Source organism: Pinus tabuliformis, chromosome 5_1 (assembly GCF_031772625.1).
Source record: "Pinus tabuliformis cultivar Carrire ecotype Pingquan chromosome 5_1, CPIR1, whole genome shotgun sequence".
Classification (NCBI taxonomy): Eukaryota; Viridiplantae; Streptophyta; class Pinopsida; order Pinales; family Pinaceae; genus Pinus; species Pinus tabuliformis.
In genome coordinates this window covers 39,297,513-39,316,825 of record NC_142305.1, presented here as the reverse complement: position 1 = coordinate 39,316,825, position 19,313 = coordinate 39,297,513, and the positions used below count along the sequence as shown (strand labels likewise).

Genomic DNA, 19,313 nt, shown 5'->3' with positions numbered 1-19,313 from the left:
AGATACAACAGAATATGGCAATTTCCAGCTTAGTTATCTTCAAAATCAGCTACAGACATCTTACATGGTGTATGAATTGCTATCTTTCTTTGAATGCCATGATTAGTATCTAAGCAAGGAGATATGAAAAATTCCTTCCATAACTAGAGCCAACATAGGGATTGATTCCAATATTTGATTGCTTAACCCTTCAATACCACTAAGAAGTCCATTGTTCATCGAAACAAACCTTCAATGATCACTCTAAAGACTTGTGATTGAGGAAAAACACAAGTAGTGCCCCAATTCCTATGGGAACAAACACACCCAACAACCTCATTCCATAAATAATGAGAAGATATTGAAAAAACAGACTCATATTGTACATTACACAAAATACCCAACATCAGTGAATGCCAACATCAACAAATGAAAGATTCAAGTATGTGGTGAGACTCATAACACACATGACCATGATAATAAGGATTGGTGTCTCCTTAAATCTCCTTTGGTGCAACTCGTAGTAGAACAAAACTGTGAGCAAGGCACGCAATTTTGACCTCTACGTCCAAACCCTACAAAGTCATTATTCTCATAGTGGACATATGATTGAACTCCCTCGTCAAGAATAATAGAACTAGAGGAACAAGAAGAGAAATCGTTCCACAATCATATGCAGATACATCAATAGCCTCTATTTTTCATTGTTAAAAACAAGAATCAAATTGCATAGCCACTATGTAATGATTGAAGCTTGCAAACCAACCACCCCCACTACCTCACAATAATAGATGGCTTCAGTTTGGCAAGGAAATCCATGTCAGCAACTAGTGTGCATTCCAATACACCATTATCCTTGGGAAGATGAGTTCCTCACAATGTGGACAAAAGTCCAACAAGGTCACAATGATAAAGAAGATTACCCTCAATTGCAGCTTGAAAAAGTGCACAAAAGCTAAGAAATTATAAGCAAGGATTTGGAGGTAAATTGTGTTGATCTCTCTCGCTCTCTCTCTCTCTCTCCCCCTCTCTGACAATGGAAAGAGCTGCTTCAGTAGCATTTCATTATAACAAATGGTTCAGGTTGTGTGATCCCACCAAGTGCATGTAATATTGCTATTAACCATCCTTGGTGGTGCATAACAACAACAATATAGTATGACTTCCAGTGACAAAGGAGATTTGCAAGGAAATATATCATCTTCTTTGCCGAAGGAATAGTGCACAAGGAGTATAGGTGCTATAAATATTGAAGGAACTAGTGACTTAAGGCTGTGTGAGGACCAAGGTGGCTAACAAAGTTGGCAGAAGGCTACAACGTGAGGCTCCAAAAGATCAAGGTGGGGATTTAAGGAAAACAAGTCCAAGTAACACAAATAACATGCATATCAAGCCAAATGACAATGCTAGATTCCAAGGAAAGACGTAAGAAAAATAAGAAGAATAAAAATTTCAAATAAATCACCATATATGATATAACAGAACTGAGAAGAAAAAGTCCAGATATTGTTCAAAAATATTTGAAAGCTTTAGTAAGAGCTAGCAGAATAAACTATATATACAGTATGCAACAAAGTCACCTTGCTTAAATTTGAACAAAAAAGAACTTTTGTCCAAAACACGAATACAGACTATGTTCTTAGACATCAAATAAATAAACACAATTGCAATAATTACCGTATGTGTGCATCATTCATTATACATCTGCACATTTAAATTTCCTATGTCAATCACAAATTCCTGAAGTGGCAACACTACACTATAGTTTTCTATCTGATTCCGAAGGATGTTCTATATACAATTGCACATTTAATGGTTCACTGCTCATGGACTTAATAGGAGTTATCAATGGTGGCTGCGACCAATGTTTCGTATCTGTAGGTAACCAAAACTGCCCTTTATCACTGGCATCACCAGGAATTTGCTTGAAGTAGCCTAGTATTTCCCATGTGCAATCTGTTACATAAAAATGTCATCTTCACTGGTCATTCATTGAGCCAAATTACACATTAATATTTGTTTGTGTATATTCTGGCAAAGTCCTAAATTTGCATATAACAAAATACAAACCATCGGAATAACAAAATACATACCATCCGGAAGTGGCTGAAGCATTGACTCAGAGGCTGACAACTTGATAAGAAAAGCTCTTAAAGCATATTCAAGGTCGTTTTCCGGGAAATCCAACTTATATGATTGATTCACCTTCAATCTGAAAACAAATTTCTCGATTGGTATTTGATTTTTGTCACTAAAGATGACTGCCACTCTCTCCACAATATCCTGTTCAGGAACCATTTATTATTGCTCTCAATAACAATAAATCACTGAAAAGGCAATTTATAAAGGATGGAAGTTCCATTACGCAAGCAGCTAATTATAAAATCAAAAGAGTCTAGTTTTTCATCAGATTATCTTCAATTTTGATTGTTAACTTGAAAAAGGTATACGAATTTCCTATTTGAAATTTATACCCTAGATAGAATCTAGTATCCAATATTTTTATGACACATCCCAAGCTCCATAAATATTTTTTTCACTGGCGTATTTATTGGCCAGCTCTCAACAATAGAATCTGGACTTAACATAAAAATTCATCAAAATGATGAAATCTGAAACTTGCATGCATCAACTTCTAGAAAGATTTGGTGCATTGGCCTTGCATATTGGAGGCCATCCCAATGAGCTTCAAGGCTTGCTAGAGTGTTTATCGCTACCACCAAACCTCATTTTAACAAGAATTCCCTTTAAATTCATAATATTATTCTAGTTCTGCCTGCTGCTTCATCTCCTCATCTTACTTTGAATATTTACCATTCTGCATAGAATAGTAACCCAAAAAATTGAGAAGCCTTTGTCTGAAATGTGAATACAAAACCCTACAAGAAAACGACAATCTTCAAAAAGCTTACCAGCTACAATTGAAGTTATATAAAACCTAAAAAATAGAAATATTCATATTATAGGCTATATTTAGTAGGCTAGATCTAGTTACTGTTATGTTTTCACCCATAGTTTTGGTCACAAGATATCTAAATGTCTTTGAGAAACTTAGGTTCTGTTATAAACCGCTAACTGTTTAAAGAAAACCTTTCTCCTTTCGCAAGACATTCGTTTTACCTTAATTTTTTAGGAAAACAAATCCAAATGTCGCAAAGTCTCCTTAACAGCCAAAAAATTATACCTATAAACAAGAACTTGAACAGATAAATACCTTAAAGTTATCACTCAACTTAACAAAGCCCTTTTTGAGGCAATATTTTTCTATTTAATTATCATACTCGTGATTTGTAAATGTAGTGTTCAAGTTATGTTAAATCACAAAACCTTTGAAATTCATTTCTTTGGGATTCAAATTGCATTTCTTTCTTGAGAATCAAATAATCATCAGCAATTTGACACATTTCCATTTCTGTGAGGACAAATGCATTATTTCCATTATAACTATAGTAATCAAGGCTCAAGGATATAAGTGGTTGTTTGTCAAAATTTTCCCTCTGGCCAGGAGGGCCAACAAAAAGAAAAATGACTGCAAAAATATAACATAAAAAAACATCTACAAACAGCAAAACAAATTAACAAGGAAACTATACCAGCAAACTGCTGCACATAAAGAAAACAGAACTGGAATCCGGATTCCTTCATTAACACAAGCAAAATTTACATAACATGCCAGCCCTCCCTGCCATGGTGGCAGGCAGGCTGCGCTGCCTCCAAAAACTCTTCTCTTCCCCCCAAAGCCCTATGCAGAACTCCCAAAAAAAGACACAAACTCCGATGAATGCCTCAGCAAAGCCCCTAAGCCTAAAACTTATCGTAAAACTAGAGGGGAATGTTTTAATAAAATATCCTAACTAACTTTCCCTCCGTGGCAAATTCACATTTCAGGTAATTTACATCACATTTCAATTTCATCTTCTTTACAAGTGCATCTCTTTTACAAGTACATTCAGCTGTCATTTACATTTCATTACATTTACTCTTCCTAATGCACTCTAAGTCACACTTGGTTCCCAACAGTGGCGTAAATGAACCTCACTTGAAACATGTTGTAAGGAACTTTTCGTGAGCTTTTTTGCTTTTATTAAAAACTAAAATCTCCAATAATGCATAAGCAAGATGATCATGATTATCATAAGACAACTTATCAAATCCTGAGTTACCAGATCTAGGATCTGAGTTTCTGCAGATAGGATCTGGCCCAGATACAGAAACGATCATTTTAAACAGTGGTAATGCCAGAGGATCTGTTTTTGGCCTGCTGGCATCAGAACACAGCAGCTGGAATCCTTCAAAAAGACTCAAATATTTAAATTTTTAAAAATAATAGTAATAATAATCATTATAATATGAAAAAGAGGCAAAAGTTTGGGACCCTACAACGCTAACTTTTGCCTATAAATCAACTATTAGTATAATATCTGTTATTTTGACTTTTATCCTTACTGAGCATTATCTATGTACATCATTAGTTCATAAGAATAAGTAAACCACTTTCGATAATCCCAATGGTCAGCTCACCAGAACAAACCTAAAACTTACTGCTAACACAGTGAGCTTATGCTCCACGCCATTTTTCTTGTATTTAATGATTAAACAGGAAAACAAACACACCATACGAATTCTATAAAATCTGAGAATAAGAACGAAACAACAGCAGCAAAGACACAATCGAAAACCACAAACACAATATTTACTGTAGAGAAACCCAATGTAGGTAAATATTACAGCAAATGAAGGAATATGTTTTTTTCTTAAAATCAGAGAGTGCGATGGAGACCATAGAGATTACCAAACCCACTGTGGTACTATGTGACAGTATGGTCTGCTACTATCCCCTATGGTAGTACAGACTGTTCTTTCTCCTCTCTTTTGCTATCTCTCTACTCCCCTTGGTAGATGCTCCGCTATGCAATATGAAATCCATACAATAGGAATATTTGAGAATACATCCAGATAGCAAAACCATCACCTGAAAGTGGGACACCATTTGCCATTTTTAATGTAGACAGACATGAGGCCACCCGACCCAACTTAATGGTCATATTAGTTCTACTGCTTTTCAGCCATCCTTACAGGGCAAACAGGCCACTATTGCAAAATTTCAACCCTCATGTGGGATAAGAGAATACCCTGTTAATCTAGGTTGTCATTGATGTCAATATGGTATTGGCCGGGATGACAAATATTCTTGAGATGCCAAATGATGTCATAACTCTTGAAGATATCAAGACACTAATGAAGAAGTGCCAATCATGTACCTTTGATGATCTTGATGATGAAGCCATAACCTTAGATGTTCTTACCTCAGATGATCTTGATGATGGAAGACTTTATGATGACATGGAAAACTCAATGCTGCATATGATTAATGGCATATCACTATCTTGATGACATTATAAGCCTATGATGAAGAAACCTAACAAGAAGCCTAACTTCCCTACCTCAAATTCTGCACTAATAAATGACCAGTCACACTAAAAAATATTTGTCACTACCTTAGAGGCAGCAATTCATTATGACACCTACACCATCTTTTAGAGCACATTTCTGCCTTTCCAACGAGCTATTACTTGGCCCGAAACTCCAAGCAGTTTGGGGGAAATGGATTTTTGAAGTTAAGAAATTTATTTATGACAGTAAGCTGACCTGTGCTAGCCGACCCAAGTCGGCCTACCTTTAGTGACGTATCTCTTCGCCTTGGCTTGCGAAAACCACTATTTATAAGGGCTTCAAACTTCATTTCATAATCATTTTTTCGGTCATGAAGCACAGAACAAAAGAGATTTACGTTTGGGCATACTTCTGTGGAGTCTTCACTGTGTAATATTTCTGCGTGGATCTTTGTGTAACTGTGGAGCAGTTTTGTGGAATTTCGTGGAGCAATATTTTGTGTCTTGGCCTCTTATCAAGAAACATAACCTGTAGCTTATATATTGTGACCTCCTTTCAACTTGATTTTGAAGCACAGCTCACCTGTAGCAGCTCAAACCAGACCTCAGATTTGGACAGATGGACAGAATATTTTGGACTTGTGGAAGACTGCAACTCAGCTTGTGGAGCAGAAAAGATTTTCTGTTTGAAGCTTGGACTTGTGAATACTGTGCAGACCTGTGATTTACATATTTCAAACCTGTGACTATATATCTCGGACTGTGGCAAAAGTTTTGCAACTCGAACCTGCTTATTTTGAAGAGACGCGAGTTCTTGCTGAAGAGGAAACTTTATAGTGCTGTAAAATCTAGGAGCAGCCTTTTGGAGAAGGTTAAAGCGCAGATCTTGAAGAGTCATTTAAAGCACCATTGAATATACTTATTGAAGCATAAACCTGTGATAAAGGAGCATGAACTTGTGCTTGAAAAGCAGACTTTGGAAAATTGTTGGGTAAAGGCAGTATTATTGAAGTGTTCCTAGAAGATTTCTGGAACAGTCTTGAAGTACTTTTTTAAGCAGACATTGGACCAGACCTAGAAGTGTCTTTAAAGAGATTTTGGACCATCTTCAGAAGTTTTCTCTTGGAGCACCGTTGAAGACACTTTGTGAAGATATACTTGAGCATACCTTGGAGAGTACTTTGGAGCAGACATCTGAAGACAGTTTGGGCTTTGCTTGACACATCACCAAAGCATTATTGAAGGATCTTTGAAGTCTTGGTAAAGCAGCTCGTTGAAGGACATTATATGCAGACCTATTGAAGCCTCTTGGAGACCATGATGCATCGCTGAAGTCATCATGAGGTGACCTTGGAGAATTTGTTTGGGTGAAATGAAGAGTTGTGGTGACAGCTTCTGAGAAGATAAAGTTGTCATTGATGAAGTGATTTGGAGATTAAGTGAAGGCACTGTTGAAGGTGAATATTTTGTCAGGGCTCATTGCAGATGATATTGGGAGCCGTGAAGAACTAGTAATCTTATATTGACGAATTGAAGTTGTGGGTTGGAGCCCTAGAGGATAGGTGTCCTCAAGAAGACCAGGTTGGTGCCTATACCAGAGATAGGGTTGGAGCCCTAGAGGTTGGAGCCTCAAAGTAACAAGATCGAAGTCTTGGAGGATAGGGTTGGAGCCCTAGAGGATCGGAGTCCTCAAGAAACCAGGTTGGAGCCTGAACCAGATATAGGGTTGGAGCCCTTGAGGTTGGTGCCTCAAAATTGACAAGGTTGGAGGCTTGGAAGTCCAAGTTGGTGCTTGGCAAATACAAGTTGGCGCCTTGGAAGTCCAAGTTGGTGCTTGGCAAATAGAGGTTGGAGCCTGGGAGATTGAAGATGGGTGTCTTCATCTAGGGTTGGAGCCCTACCTATATTGTACTTGATTCATTGTAAAGATTATATTAATAAAAGCATTTATTCCTATTGTTCATTTTGTATTCTAAATATAAGTGATCTAACTGGTAAAAGTAACAATTGAAAAGAAATATTGATTCACCCCCCCTCTCAATGTTTCCAACATACCCACTTTCACCAACCCAATTAACTTTTGTGTGCGTGTGTGTAGAGAAATATATATTGAGATCACTAGGAGATAGAATCTATGGTGAACAATTCAGAAAAACAAATCAAGAATACAAAATTACAGCAGATTTATAACATCATTTATTGTTGATTACAAGAGAGCTAAATACATATCATAGTGTGCTTGAGGAAGAGATCAAACATAGCCAAGAAGATCACACCATAACCAAACACATGAACACCAAGAGAGATGCACTATAGAAGACATACGCTTAGGCCTTCATCAAAATCATCAGCTTGAGTGAATGGTTAAAAATGATAGGATAACGCATCCTCTAGGGTTTGAGGCATTAACTTCAGGAGCTTGACGATCCATAAATTACAGTGGATATTCCATTGGACAGTTCGTCACAACATAAAATTATACTTAAATTCCGAAATCTATACTATGAAGGTTATTTTCCTTTCACTTTTGGATTTATTAAGTCACTACTTTCATGCATGCAATATATATTATGCAAAAATTAGAGAACAAACAAGAATACAATCACTCAAAACCATAATCACACAAGATATGGATCTTGGGGTTACTGTGACAGTGCAAGCCAGGTCCGCCCTCCCTACTGTGGAATCCGGGCCATATTATATTTGAGTCATAGACATTTCTTATGTGGCCGTTGTTATCACTCTAAAATTTCCCTAGGGTTGTTATCTTGTGTCCAAATAAATATTAGAGGTAACCACAAACCTACTTTTGAGATCAGGATCTAGCCTTCCTAATGTTCAGAGAGGGCTCTCTCTTTATGATTTGACTTTGTTGAGTTAATTGATTTTAGGCTAGTTATTTAAACTTGATTGGGTTTTGATTTTGATTTGGTGGTGGAATCACTGACTTAGATGGATAAAGGGATGTCTTTTACCATTGGGCTATGGGGTCAAGTGTCAAGAAAACAGGAGTAAATCAAGTTCTAAAGATAGTGTTCATAGGGCAAGGTAGGTGAATAAATTCAGATCTTTTAGGCTGGATGGTGAAGTGGTTTTCAATCGGGGTCAAGGAGTAGTTAAGGATTCCTTAAACCAGATAATGAGGGAAATGATAGAGGTCAATCGAAACTAGAGAGAAGTGAAGGATTCCCTACTCTGGATATCAGAAGAAAACTTTAAAATGAATAACTGTTCAAGACAGAGTGTACTTAAACAAATTTTGTAATAATATTCTAGTTATTTCATTCAATTTAAATAAAATGCAAGTATGTGAAACACTTAAGAAGATAACAATTTGACAAATAGAAAATACTTCACTGAAGTGGCCCAACACATGAATCCTGTAATGCAATGCCTTTATTACTCAGTCCAGTCTGTTGACTTGAAAAATGGTACAATGAACCCTTAGGTTTCAGATCAATACAACTATAGAAATGTTTAGCAATCCACACTTAATACTTCGAATTATGAAGTATTTATACAAAAAATTATTACAAAATATCCTAAACTGATTTAGGAATTATTCAAGGAAAAAGAAATATCTTCATGCAAGAAGATAGAGACAGATATGTAACTAATGCAAGTTGTCCCTCTTTTATTGTTTGCAGCTGGCTCTTCTTTGATATTACGTTGCTTTTTCTCTTTTGTTGTTTGTCTTCCACGCTGACTGTTCTTTTACTTTGCCTTTTGACTGATACTCTTTCATCTGATACTCTTTGACTTAGCTGATCTACTGCTTTTCTTTCAATGCTCTGTATCCATTGTTTACCTTGCATTTTCATGGTAAATCATTTAATTTTTCCCAAGTCTCTGTATCTGGTAATTTAATATTTACCATTCTTTTGTAGACTTCATCAACTTCTGTGTATTTGCAAAGGTGGGCTTGTTTACAAAAAGATGTTTTACCTCATGTTGGAGGTAAAAGAGGTTCTCAAAAGTTTGGTAAAGAACCTTTCCTGTAGGCATCCCTTTCATAAAGGAACTATTGGCTTGCTCCTTTGCCACTTCTCTGATTCTCTTGTCATAATCTTCATGTGGCATTAACCTGTCATTTATTACCAATGGATTAGGCAGACCTTTATGCCTCAAAGCATCAAATTTGACTATGAACCTACCTATAGCTTGCTCCATGGTTTGGCATTTGTCCTCAAGCTGCATCATCAAGTTCCTCTTGATGATTACCTTCTTCACTTCTAGTATAGTGCTAGTTCTGTCAACTATGCCAAGCTCCTGCAATTCATATTTATTCTGAGTTAAGGAATTGGATTATTCTTGAGGCTCCTTCTGGCATATTTCCAAGTTCGGCCTTAACCCTTTGAATTGCTTCACCAGCCCCTTTGACTAAATCATTTTGTTCAAAGATAACTTGTATAGATGGCCAAATATCATTGACAGAGTCAATGATATTGGCCCACAGCTACTCTCTTTTCCTTGAGCAAGTAGATTCTTCAATGTTAATTCCTTTTCTAAGTTCTTTATCCTCTCAGTCAACCTGTTTGACTTCTATACTTCATTTTTATGCATGATTTGAGCCAGTTTCTTCTCATCCTCTAGACTTTTTATTTGTTCTTTAAGTCTATTTATTTCAGTGGTCTGAATGGACATGTCCTCCATGGTTTTGACCAATTTACTTGCTTCATCACTTGGATGAGTTGTTGCTATTGTTGAACTTGTTGCTGATGTAGTTGCTGATGCAATTGGAAGTGTTGTAGCTACTGGCGCTGTTGGGGCCAATGAAGCTACCAAAGTGGAAGGCACTGTTGTAGTGACTGTAGGGATAGTAGTGGCAGTAGCTGTCTCAATGCTGACCTGTTTCAGCTGTATTAAATTGTCCAATTCATTCTCCATTTCTTTCAATTGAGCATTTAGTTGAAGAATGAGATCCATCATTTCATCCTGCTGGGTTTGGCTCTCTAGGACCTCCTTGGTCTGTGGATGTTCAGTAGGAGGCAATTTTAACTGCTTCTTCAACGCAGCAATATCCTCATTTTTCTTCTTTATGAGCTTTTTTGTTGCCTTGATGTCATTTGGATTATATCCAATCTCAATCACCAAGTCCTCCAGTGACTTGATTTTGTTATCCTTGGCCTGTGAGGATGCCTTTTCTAGCTTAAATTGTGTTGTGATGTTGTCTAGAGAACTTTGAAGTTTCTGCACAGTTATTGCTTTGTTAGTCATTGTCGAGTAAATCATTTCACCTGCCTGCTTATGAAATTCAATTTGATCAATAGGGTGAACATCCCTAGCCAAAACTTCAAACTCTGTCTTCCTATAATCTGTTGATGTTTTAGGCTGCTAGACTGTAGGCTGCAAAAAGGTCATTTGCATTTTACTAGTTTTAATGTCAAAAGCTGACATCAACCTCTTCTGATTGCTAGGAGTCCATTTGAAGTACTAGGCATATGTTTCAGCCTTCAATGCCTCATTCCTCAACTTGATTTCTTTGTACTTCTCTTTTATATCTTTCTCTTTATCCACTAGTTTGCTGGATGAAGAGACTTCAATACTAAGTTGTTTTTCAATAATCTGAGTATTTGAGGTGGAAGGTTGATGAGTTTCCTCTGAAACTACTGGAGCTGTATTCTTTTTAACCACTGTGTCAGTATCAATGATTTCAACTATCTCAATGGTCTCTTCTTGCTCATTTACAGGATTAAGCTTGGGCTTCTTCCTGTACATGATTTCAAACCTGTCATCTGTAGTATCCATTTTAGAGCTAGAACCTTCTTCCCTGGTTCTTTTTACATTTCTGTCCTGCATGGCTGGAGTCTGTAGAATGGGACTAATACCCATTTGTTCTTGTAGGGTTGGAATCTACAGAAAGGAACTAGTATCTATCTGCTTTTCCACATCTATTAAGGTATTTTCCAACCACTCTGACTGGTTGGCATATTTTTCAATGTCTGGCCTGGACTCATGCATAAAAGGGCTTAATTTGAATTTGAGCCTTAATTTGTTTATGACTCCATTAGGGTCATACTGCCACATGAAACTGCTACTGAACTTCATTTGCTGTAAAATTTTCTCTGCTTCTTGTCCAGCTTCCCTATTATTACAAATAAAAGGGCCCAGCTGGTTTTTGATCTTGAACTGTGTTTTCTTCCTAGCTGACAGAAAATTGACATCATCTGAGTTTATGATCTGTCTGAAATATTCTAATGCAAATATTCTCATGGGGAGATATCTAGGCAGCTTGTAGGGAGTGAGCTGGCATCCATATATCCTGATTTCAGTGTGGCCCTAGTATAGATACCAATCTCCTACTCTATTGTTTTTAGACAACTACAAAACTCTTTTTATCTCATCACTAATCCTAGGTTGATTGCCACTGGTTAGCGTATTTACAACTAGATGAACAAAGGAATCAATGAACTCCTTATAACTAAAAACAGTGGAATATTTTTGGATCAATGGTGTCCAAAAAATGACAGGTCTTGGTTGGCCCTTAGTGTCCAATTTTTGGATGCTGACTGGAAATATAGGAACATGTGGAACAATACTAAAGAGTATTTGAATACTCTTTCATTTGGCAATCTAATCAATTGATCATGGATTCTGTCTGCCAAGAACTGGGCAAAATTGAAAATTGCAGCTGGAGGCTTGCCTGGGCAAAAAATAGAGAGGAAAGCAAGTACAGGTTCATCTACAAATTCATCAGTAGTATACCCAAGGATACAAGACAGCATGGTTACAATTTGTCTTGCCCTCTCAGAGAAAATGGTGGCAGAGTATGGAGGACTGTCTGTAGGAGTATGAGACTCTTCTAGGATGAAAGTCTGAAAGATCCCTCTTGGGAAGGTCTAGCTTTATGTAAAGTTCAAGTAGGTTTTCAATGGAAAATGGGTTTCATTTGGGCTTCGCTGGACCTGCAGCATTTGATTTATTGACTTTGCAGTAATGGTGAATAAAATTTGTTGGTCAGGAGAGACTATGGCTCTTTGACTTGGGATATAGCAAGCTTGGCAGAAATGGATGATTTCTGGGAACAGGTATACCTGTGGGAACAAGTATTTGGGCAAATTTGATTCCCATAGGTGAATGTCATCATTCTGGTTAAGGAATTTATCTTTACTCCAGCAGTGGAGTTTTAATAGATGGCTAGAGGTGGATGTGTCTTTAATTTGGAAATCTCTGTTGGCCAATGGGAGGTGGTCAATGTCTAGGTGAGGGGTTTGCAGGGGTTTCTCATTTAGAATGCTCTGGGAAGCCATAATTTGGTTTATTCTATTTGAATTACTCTTTCTCTGGCTTTAGGAGTAGGGTTAAAAGCTCTGGAACAATGGGAAGGGTGAATATAGTCTGCAGGAAAGGGTTTCTTCGGATGCACAGTGGGTTTCTTTAGTTTGGCAAGGTTTTTTAATTAATTCAGTTAATTAACCTTATATAAACAGTGTGCAGAGCTTAATTACAGGGTTGTTCTGGTTCTTTCAAGAATACCTGGAAAAACAACGATTAGGTGTGCAGACAGGGTTCTGTGGTAGCAGCAGAGGTTTTTAAAGATTGAATTGTCTGTGTGCTACTTCAATTTGGAGTCGGCAGGGTCTTCAAGTTGCAAATGGGTAGAAAATGGTTGAACAGAGTTCCCGGGTGTTAGAACTAGTTGATAGAGGTGTTTGCAACGAAAATCAGTGAAAAGGGGGCTTTTTTGGTTTTTAACCAACAGTCGTTCAATTTGGGCGCGGGATTAACAAATGAACAGTGGGTGGTTTCATTTTACGCGGGGAGGTGGTTTTATGCAATATCGCACCGCTTTTGGGTGGAGTGCAGTATTTTTTGAGAGCACGCGATACAACGTGGTGCTGCCACGTAACGAAACAGTGATCGGCCAAAACCGCAAATTTCGTGTGCTTTTTGGATTTTAACTGTCGAACGATGGGAGCACGCGATATGGATATGGGCCGTCAGATCTGGGAGTGTTTGGTCGGAGGGCTATTGCGCAATGGAGTTGCGAGGGCGAAGTTGCGATGTGGTTGGCAAGGCCCGAGGATAAATAATGCGGCAGGTTTAATACATTCAAAGGTTTAGTGAGGGTCGGGGAATTATAACGTGGGGAGTTAAATACATAAAGCGGTACTATAGGTTAGGGAATAACTTAGGATAAAGGGGTTTTAGTGGATTTTTAAGGAAAATGGGAAATTAATAAAGGGGAGGGTATTATTTGTGATGGGAATGGTTTTCACACTAGGGAAAAGGGGTCATGGGAAGGGGAAATGGGATGAAATAAGGGGGAAAGTGAAATCAAGGGGAGGGGATATTTTTGCAAGGGAAATGAAAGGAAATGGTGCTTAGAAATGAAGAAGGGGAAAAAGCATTAGGGAAGTAAAGGTAATGAAGGGATAACGAATAAGGGGAAAATTAATAAAGGGTTTAGTGAAATGGGGGGAAATTAGTGAATAAGCTTTAGTGAATGTCCTTTGCGTTTGATAATTCCTCCTGCACATAAAACATAGGATTAAGCATGATGAAGGTGCATTTGAGTTGGCAACCTTGTATATTTCCAAAACTTCTTCTGCCTACCCTTTATTTACCCTAGCATTTTCTCTTCATTCATTGGATGCATTTGAACTTGCTGACCCTTTATTTCTTTTTCTTTGATAAACAAACTATCTAATTCTAACCTTATAACTTCCAATGGCTCATATTAAACTAATGAGCTCATTATTATTCTCTACCTAACTACTGATCTGCCAAGATTAAACAGTTTGGCTAGATCTTTATTCTCTATCTATCAACATGAAATTTAAAGCATGAATGAATCAAGATTAAACTATTTGACCATCATGGATTATGGCATTTTTGACAAGCTGCACACAATATTATTTTGCCAAAGTAAGAAGAAGTGGCAATTGAATCTGCACAATTTCATGATCTATTCTTATCTCTTTTTGGGGTTCATATTTTATATCTTTTTGATCTTTTTCTTTCTTTTGGTCCTTTGATTATTCTTTTAAGACTTCACCCTCTTTACATTTTTTATTTTTAATATGGGAAAACATTTTGCAAAAAGCAAAAGTATGTACAATACTACAAGACTAATCATAGTCAATTCAAAATTATGAATCCTATTATTATAGGACCCTAACAGGCATTATGCAGCAGGGCAAGGATCCAATAATAATACGGAATTTGCAACTCTCTGGGTCCTGTTAGAAATCGCTCAGAAGAAAGGTGTGACAAGCTTACAAGTGATGGGCGACTCCAAGCTCGTTATGGATTCGCCCAATCGCAAGATAAATGACAACGTCATTGGTCTTGACTCCCTCATGGCAGACATCAGAGATGCTTAGAATTCCTTTGCCCATATCAGTTTCTGCCATATCCTTCGAGAACTTAATATTAAAGTTGATGGTCTATCCAAGGAAGCGCTACAACTTCCTCCTGGCTCGATTGGTCTAAATTTAGAACATCTCAAAGCCAAAACTGAAATCTCTCATCTAGCAACTCCTAAGTCCTATTTCCATACAGGAGCTTCTAATAGCAGGTACAGACTAACCATTCCTCCTATAAAGAAGACCATTCCTAAGACCACTGCTACTCCTATCTCTCCTGTTGCAAAATCCCTTTTTGGTAGCCCTTCTACCTCAACCACAATAGCAAAACCATGGCTCACCAGTCTTTGCAAACGCCTTGATATGAGTGGACATTCAAGGATACCCTTTCAGTGTGACAAGTATGAGTGGTTGCCCAAGTTCAATGGGAATGCTACAGTCCCTGTTGAGCAACACATCAATCAATTTTACTAGTGTGTTAATGCAAGAGACATCCAAAATGAGGACGTAGTCATGAGATTCTTTCCCCTTTCCCTAGATGATAATGCTAAAGATTAATACCTAAATGTACCTTCAGGAGGAATCAATGAATGGGACCAATTCGATAAGGCTCTCAATCAAAGATAGGCAACCATCAAAGACTGAATGTAATTGCTAGCCAAGTTCTAGTAGGTTAAGAAAATGGAGAATGGTGTCAAGGATCTCATTCATTGGTTTAGTAAGTTACTCAAGGAAGTGACTTTACTCTATAAGCCTACTAATTGACTATCCTTGCGCTCTACAATGACACTTTTCCTAGACATGTTTCTCATGCCTTAAAGGACAAGGAACATACAACCACGAGCAAGCCAAAGCTTATGCTATAACCATTGAATGCAATTTGACCACATCCTAGAGCTATCTTGACTTGCTATCTCATCCTAGAGCCAAAGTTGAGGTCAAAGTTAAGCCATCCACATAAGTTGACCCCACCTTGCAATCCTTTGCCCAAAAATTTGATAAAGTCACTAATGAGTTGATGCAAGGACAACTTGCTATTGTAGAAATTTGTACCTGTAAATCCCTCCCTATTTCAAGTTTGGTTTTCACATCAAGTTTAATGCCCTTCCCATCATTATTAGAATTTGATATAAACTTGAATTTAAGTCTCAAAAGGAAACACGAGATTTACTCTACTTTTCATATTTGCTGAGAAATGAACACAACACTCACACAATTTGAACACAGGTGATTTTTTTGGTCCAATGACCCTGGAAAAACGCCAAAGGAGAAAACTAGTGAGGAAGGGAGAATTTTATTATTTCAAACAAAGAAATTCTAAAACAATTAATGCAACAACATAGTCAACTTATCTCCCTGGTTTCTTGCTCAGAAGTCCTTGGGAAATGTGCTCACAGATCCTTGAAATTTGTGCCAGCAGCTCCTCGATTTTTGTGCCCAGAATTGCTCAGAAATTAATTCCTGGCAATTCCCCATAAATTCATGCCAACTACTCAAATTTCCCAGCAGAACCTCTCCCTGGAAAATTGTTGAATTTTTGGTAGTTCTCTTAACTTGATAATCGTTTCTTATGATTTTACACTTACGTTGATCTTTTCTTTCATTAATTATGCAACATAAAACAATTATGTAGAGAACTACAACAAAATAACATGAAGAGACACCCACACAAGAATTTACCCTGGGACAACCCCACTCCAAGGGGAAAAACCCAGCAATCCTTTCCTTATAGAATCAAGTCAACAAGACATCAAGTCATATACAAACTAAGCAACAATGAAAGCTAAGGTGACCAACCTCCAAGTGCCAAGTCAACCGTCCAGCATACCATGACAAAATGCTTCCCAAATCTGTACACAAAAGAGGTCTGCATCAGCCTTAGATTATGCCACAAAGCTTTGCATTATACCTCAGAATATTAGCCTCAAACTTCGCATGGTTCCATAGAATAATGTGCCTCAGAACTTCGCACAGTTGCACAGAAATATAGCCTCCAGCTTCGCATCATTTCACAGAGTAATGTGCCTCAGACCTCACCCTTCTTCCACAGGAACGAGCCACAAAACCACAAAAAAATTATGCCTCAAGCTTTGCCTTCTACTCGACCTTCCAAGTCTCCTTGAGTGAGGGCAGATCAGAGATATGAATGTGTGTGATGTATATCCAACGAGGAATGTGAGTGGGCTATATATAGCCTCCAAGCCATGCGAAAGGGTGCCAATAAGACTGAGCTGACCTGAGGGTTAGGAGGGCTGACTTAGCAACTTGGTAGGTTAAATGACACTCAACAAAAATTCATTTTTTCTTCCTTTGAAAGGGTCACGAAGAACATGCCCCTCTATATTTTTCTTTTGACCATTACAAAGCATGAAGAACATGCTTGCCAATAATAATTTCAATTATTCAAAATGCATCAATAAAATAATATTATGAAGACTAACCATAGCTACATTCTTTAACACTCCCTCTTAGCTAGGGAGGTATTCATAATGACTTGTCACAATGTTCTGAAGTTGAAAGATTCTATAAGGAAGGATCCTAATTAAGATAAGCATCATAAACAACGTCATAATCACCAGCATCAAGCTCATCCCATAAGCCAAAACAAATGGCATCAACGGTCACACCCAACTGACCATGGGATTAATCAATACGAGGCCAATCTCTCCAACCATATGAAACGTTTCTCAATCAAGCACAATGACTTGAGGAAGTAATCAAAATCAAACTCTCCGACCATATCAATGGTCTCCCAGTCAAAGTCAATGACTTAAGAGAGTACACAGGGTCCATCTCCCCAACCATAAATAAGGTCTCTCGGTCTATGACCCAAGGAAGGAATCCCTATCTCATATCAAACTCCCTGACTATATAGTCTCTCGGTCCATGACCCAAGGGAGGAATCCTGATCTCGATGTCAAAAGGGTCAATCTCCCTAACCATATGGTCTCTCAGTCAAATGCAATGACCCAAGGGAGATCACTCAAAATCAGTGTCCCCGACCAAGCCTACTAGTCTCTTAGTCAAACACAATGACCTAAGGGATCACTCCAAGCCTCAAAACCAACCTCCTCAACCATATGGTTTCCCAGTCAAACTCAATGACCCAAGAGAGTAACCAAAACAATCTTCCCAACCATAAACCATGGTTTCTTAGCCAAGCCCAAGGAAGATTCATGATGCTATACAATCAATGCTTCCTCTCTTCAAGAGAGGGATTCTCAGCCACTCCAGGCTTCTTTCAGTAACAAACTTCATTCGGAATAGCGGCTATTTCAAAACATCAGCAAGTTGCTCATCAACATAAATGTATTCAAGCCTCATAGCCCTTATTTGGACAACATTTTGGATATAGTGATACTTGATCTCAATGTGCTTTGACCTATCATGGAAAACTGGATTCTCAAAAAGTTTCACATAGCTTGATTGTCACAATATGTCACAGTCAATTCTAACACCTAATAAAACAATCCAACAAACAACTTTCAAAGACAAACTGCTTCACAACAGGTTGAACAATCAGCCATAGACTCAGCTTCATTCATGCTAAGTGTAACAGAGTTCAGCATCATATGCATCCATGATATTTAGGCTAAAATAACATTCAGAAGTGCTCTTACTATCTTTAGAACATCTAGCCCAATCATAATATGACACAGGGAGAAACCATATCCATGATGAATATCATCCCTCACTCCCTCTCAACCAAGAAGGCAATCTCCAAAAGCCCAAACTTGTCCCGAAAGTGCACAGAATATCAGCTATTTGATCATCAATGGAGATATACTCGAGCAACACTACTCCTTTCAGCACCATGTTTGTCATCATGCAATACTGCAAGTAGCCTTTGAAGCCATACTGCTTCTCAACTTTGTTAATCTAGCTACAATATATACACCCTCTTCCATGTTGCTTTATGTTCTTCCAAGAAATTATAACAGGGCTCAAGCTGAGTCAATAAATTTAAACTGAATCTTGCAGCTTTACAGGATTCATCATCATCATGATTGGATGCTCCCTCTCATACTAATAGTCCATCATCCAAGAGTCTTGCACCAAATCTGAGGTCAACTCACTTTGAGGTCAAAACAGGGCTTTTGATGGCTCCCTTGAGGGCAATACTCTTCTTCAGAGCTACTACCTTTGACACATGAGTCCTTCTTGGGATCATCCTTGATCCATTCAAACAAATCGAAAGTACAAAGTCTTCTCCAATCATGAGGCTTCTTTTCAAGCTCTTCAAAAACCTGAGGTAGCTTTTCCAACTCAGGCAAACATCTTCTTTCTAGGAGAGCTTTCTCAAAACTTACTTCCATGTTTCCATCCGTTGCATGCTAAAAATCTTGACTTCTCTTCAGCACAATCAAGGCATACTTCAAATTTGCTCGCTCCTTCTAAACTTGAGTCTTCTCCAAGTAATAACTCTGGAAAGTCCTCTTGCTTTGCTTCGTTCTTCCACTTCTTCCATCTACTACCAAAGCCTAGGCGATCCTTGCCATTGACCTACAAACCTCACTAGGAGGTCATGGAAGAATGATTACAACTAGGCAAAGGATATAAAGACAATAGACTAGCAAATATACAATAACAATAGTAATAGTCAAAGAGGAGAGTTATAGAATACTTATCTTTT

General features: G+C 37.9%; 1 protein-coding gene across 1 annotated transcript in view; it reads right to left on the bottom strand.

Moving 5' to 3' along the window:
- Nucleotides 1–1,425: 1,425 nt before the first annotated feature.
- The window catches only part of LOC149163371 (DNA polymerase zeta processivity subunit-like), a 55,032-nt gene continuing 37,144 nt past the window's right edge, over nt 1,426–19,313 (bottom strand). The window contains exons 4-5 of the mRNA XM_089430728.1: nt 2,073–2,262; nt 1,426–1,935 (exon numbers count right to left, since the gene is read on the bottom strand). Of these exons, the coding sequence (XP_089286854.1) occupies nt 1,739–1,935; nt 2,073–2,262 (387 nt within the window). The 3' untranslated portion in view covers nt 1,426–1,738. The remainder of the gene's footprint in view (nt 1,936–2,072; nt 2,263–19,313) is intronic.